Genomic DNA, 4739 nt, shown 5'->3' with positions numbered 1-4739 from the left:
TTTCACAATAAAAGGAAGAATGACTCCCATTTTATTTATTCAGAAATATAAGAACCGGTGCTCTTTAATATTGGTTGATACATACAACAACATACAGTTCGATTTGGGAAATTACATAAAAGCAAAAGTGTTAGGGAAAAAACCACTTAAAACGGTGGTTAAGTTCATACGGAAAGAGAAGGAGAAAGACCGAACTCAAGTCCCCACAGCTCAAATCCTCCATTCACGAAATCATAGTGACCTCCCTTCAATGCTAGTGTTTTCTTCACCAAACCTTCTCTCACAAATGGATAGGTCAGCAAATTTCCAAGTGACACATTCACAGCTTCCTGCAAATTTTTTAAAATTTCATTTTCATAGTCAGTTATAAACTGGCTAACAAATATTCGAAAAGTAAAAACAAGCGCAACCCGGTACACAAATCATCTAGCGTTCACGCAGGGTTTGGGGAAGGGTCGCACCCGAAGGGTGTAATGTAGACAGTAGAGGCAGAGTCAGAATTTGAAGTTTATGGGTTCGAAAATCTAATTTGTTTAAGTTACTGGATTTTAAATTAATAAATTATACATATTCGATGAATTTCTTAAAACAAATACATAGTTTGGACAAAATCTACTAAGTTCGGCCAAATCCGTAGATCGTATTCTAACTCCGCTCCTGATAGACGGTGTACCCTAATGGCTGCTTTCGTGACTCTACACACAACCTACTCCAAAAGTATCCCAAATTAATTAAAGTTACCTTCTCACAAGCTGTGCATTGATCTGCAAAACATTTATCCACGTGTTCACCCTGCACCTTCGCCTTGGCAGGTAAACCAATTTTCACCCAATCCTCAATGAAGGCACTGCGTTATTAGATTAATTTAAAGGCACTGCGTTATTAGATTAATTTAATTCGTGTATCATATATATCAGTGACATAACAAAAAATGTTTATACATATATATATAATTGTAGAAAAAGATTAAAGGTACGTACGTTGATTCAGAACCATCTGCAGGTAAAGACATGAGACCTTTGATACCTCCACATGCGCTATGGCCAATGACAACAATGTTCTCTACCTTAAGGTGAAGAACAGCGTATTCGATAGCTGCTCCGACTCCGGAGTATCTGGTCTGTTTAATTGATCATAACACAAGAGTATTCAATCCCGAATTCAAAATCTCAATTCCAACTAGTTTGGATTGAAACGTGATTGATTAATTGATCAATTGATGAGATAAAAAAAAAATTAATAGTTAGAGATGTAAATAATTGACCTTGTCATAAGCAGGGACCATGTTGGCGATGTTTCGGACCACGAAAGCCTCACCAGGTTGGAAGTTCAGGACATGTGATGGGCACACTCGAGAGTCAGAGCAGGCAAAGACCATGAACTGTTTACAAAATTATGGAAATAGCATCATCAGCTACAAAAGATGGGGGAGGAATCATTTATTTATTGACAATAAATTGATAAGTAGCAGGAATTTGTACCTTGGGGCTCTGGCCTTTTGATAGTTCCCCATATAAGGCTGGGTTCTTCCTGATAGTACATAAAGAAGAAGAGAAAATGAATTATCAGGCACTAATGTTCCAAAATTATTTCGTTCCTGAAGTAGTAGTTGCAGATGTGCTAAGTTAAAACGGTCCAAAATACTCTTTAACATAGTGAAAATATCCATTTTGGATCAAGTTTGTACGGTTTTTTCCAAAAGGTTTCACACTATTAAGAGATCTCTACGCTTTATATGTAAGTACCCAATGTGGAGTTTTGTTCAAACACACTCAACACATTATGCAGCAGTTTTAATTTGAAGAAAGTGAATTTGCTTACTCGTATTTCTCAGTTTTGAAGTGAATAAAGCCAGCTTTCATGTGCTCAACAGGGTCGAATGGTTTGCTGCCATCTGATGATTGCAATTCAGCTGTAATCTGGTCAACTCTTGCTGCAGCAATTGGTCCAAGTTCTCCTTTTTCGCTGTAATTGCATAATTTCAAATATTCAAGGACCTTTTTTTTGTTTATTAAAGCGACATTTATGATTCTTGTGTTTTTCTAAATACAAAAAAAGGGAAAGAGGATGTTATGCCACTACTGATGAGGTTTGAATACATTACGCTCACATATCAGATTCCCTGTTTTGATTTTCTTTTTTAACCCCCTCCCAAACTATGACGATCTATAGTGTTTTCACAATTTCTCTCCAGGGTGACTCGAGCCATGACCTAACGGTCGTGGGTGAAGGTTTTTTACCAACTGAGCAAGCCTCACTAGTCGATACTCTGATTTGATGATTGATTAATTGATGCAGATTTGGATCACATGACATAATGAGAAGTTAACATGCACACCATCAGTTTTGCCTGATTATATCTTGATCACATTTTGCAAATATTTAATTTGATATAGATATACATATATATGCACACACGTATTATAAGATTATAAAGGATAAATTACAAACCTGAGGAGTTTCTCGAGTGCAGCAATGGCCTGCTCATAGGATTCCTTTGCCATTTCTTCTCTCTGCAAGTCCCCATTTCCATCAGAATTTGGAAAATACAAAACCACTTTTATCTTTTTACTAATGTCTGGAAGGTATAACAAGTGAACATCAAAACAGAGGGGTAAGGCAACCTAAATTACTCTGTTTAATAATAAAAAATTAGTAAGTGATGTAGATATCAGAAATGGCAACGGAGTGGTACTTTACGCTTGTTAAAATGCACTCACAGCGAATCCCAAACAGCAAACCGAGCTTGGTGAAGATGTGAAATAGTAACAGGATAAATCAAGAAGATGGGTTTTCTTCGATTAGATTTTAAAATCGAAAAAACCCAACATATGTCAAACAAGAAAGACAAAAAAAAAAACGCTATAGAGCAACTAAGACGACAAGAAATACGTTACAAATGGACATCGTCCTACAAATTCTGTGGTAGTTATTACTCGTAGGATAGGCCAACTTACGAGGTTACCCACTGAATTACTGAATTTGTCTAATAATTAGCCAAAAGAAATTTAGAAATCTTTTATAATAAAAAGAGAGAGTAAAAGCATTGTCCACATAATCCACAAAATAACCCTACTTATCATTTTTGCGAGAACCTCTATGTGATTGCCACCTCTTCTTTTTTTGGGGTTCATTTTCAAGATTGTTATAGTGCCATGGACTGCACGTAAATATAACAATGGAGGTGTATACTTGATCAAAATGACAGCACTTCACCTAACTTCAGGAGATTCATGGCAAAAAATAACTACTCCTACGACTTATAATTTAATGTAATGCGAATCACGTGAACTAACGTGCATGGAGATTTATGGTCATTACAAAGAGATAAACTACTTGCTAGCTAAAATGAAACAACGTATTGGTTGAATTTAGTTGGAAAAAAAAAGAATCCAATCAGAAAAAAAGGAATACCAAGATAGAGTAATTAAATGACTTGTCGTAACATGTTAAAATACACTGATGGTGTAAAAAAAATCTTTATAATGTCAGTGTATATAATTTAAATCCGTACCAAAATAGGGTTGATGATGGGAGTAGGGGCGGCGAAGACGGGCTCGTTTCTGATGAGACTGGGAACAGAAGTAGAAGAAGAAGAGTTGCTAAGCCTTGCAAAAGCAACAGGACGAGTTGGTTTCTTAAGGGAAGCTTGAGCAGGGGAGATAGTAAGGCAACTGTTAATGGAAGCAGTTGACATTTGGCTCAAGAACTTCCTTTTAGCTTTTGCTTGCTTTTATTACTCCTCACTCACTAGTATATATTATATAGTTGTGGAATGGGTCTTGATCATGGGTCGGGTCTCTTACATATAACAGTATTATAACAGAGTTGAAAGTGATTGCTAAGCAAATGAGAGCTTCAATCCATTGTAGATGAGGTTTGTACGTTGGAGATTGAATGTTGCAGTACTTTTGCCTGGAACTAAAAGCATATGGCTAAGAAGCCAAGAACCTAAGATTTTTTTTTATTTGAATTAAAGGAGAGAATAATTAAATACGAGTGATCGTTATGGTTGAATATGGGGCATGTTGTTTTTTCTTGTGGGGCAGTTATTTAATCCTCAATATCAAGTTCCACCTATATTTGCATTCTTTTTTAGGTTGTCGTATGGTTTGTTGTGTCATTTTCATGGTTTGGACTATACATGCAATGGCTATTCGCCTCGCCAAATTAAACCTAATGATCTTCTATTAATCGCCATAATCTCAATTAGCTTGTTTGTGGGCTATGTTGAAACCATGGAATCATAGTCTTTTGTTCGTGTTATTGCACATTTGCAGTTTCACTTCCGGAGTGATCAGAACTAATTTACTTAATTCCAAATCAACTCAACAATTATTGCTGATCACAGATGTACATGTGACGTAGAGAGTTTAATTGAATTCCGTTCGTTGAAAATTTAGACTGCCTGAATAGTGTAAAAATATTTTTTTTCCCTGTAGTGACAAAGTCGGTTAAAAAATTGCTTTTGTTAACATGTTGAATCCGAAGTATTGGATTCTTCCTTTTCATCTAACCCCTTTAGTTTGTAAAGATTTCTTACTCCACTTTTGGCTCCTCTTATCTTTAGTGAGAATAAGGAGATCAATCTGCGTCGAGTTTTGGCTAGTAAAAATCCAATGCAAGTATTAGAATAAACGTAATAGAATTAGAAGGATTAAAATCTCTAGTACGCGTGAGTTAAGCATGCACGGAACATATAATTAATATCGTGTTTTTGGATTTTAGTAAATTTAAAT

At 35.8% G+C, this 4739-nt stretch overlaps 1 protein-coding gene across 1 annotated transcript; it reads right to left on the bottom strand.

Moving 5' to 3' along the window:
- LOC107822687 (carbonic anhydrase, chloroplastic-like) lies at nucleotides 1–3751 on the bottom strand (the record flags this gene model as incomplete). Its single annotated transcript, NM_001326102.1, is given in 8 exon segments — nucleotides 1–329; nucleotides 742–847; nucleotides 981–1120; nucleotides 1265–1381; nucleotides 1482–1530; nucleotides 1822–1965; nucleotides 2452–2513; nucleotides 3515–3751. Coding segments are annotated over 8 exon segments (966 nt in total). The 3' UTR covers nucleotides 1–164.
- Nucleotides 3752–4739: the final 988 nt, after the last annotated feature.

This window comes from Nicotiana tabacum, chromosome 17, assembly GCF_000715075.1.
Source record: "Nicotiana tabacum cultivar K326 chromosome 17, ASM71507v2, whole genome shotgun sequence".
In the NCBI taxonomy this organism is placed as follows: domain Eukaryota; kingdom Viridiplantae; phylum Streptophyta; class Magnoliopsida; order Solanales; family Solanaceae; genus Nicotiana; species Nicotiana tabacum.
This window is presented reverse-complemented; position numbering and strand designations above follow the sequence as displayed.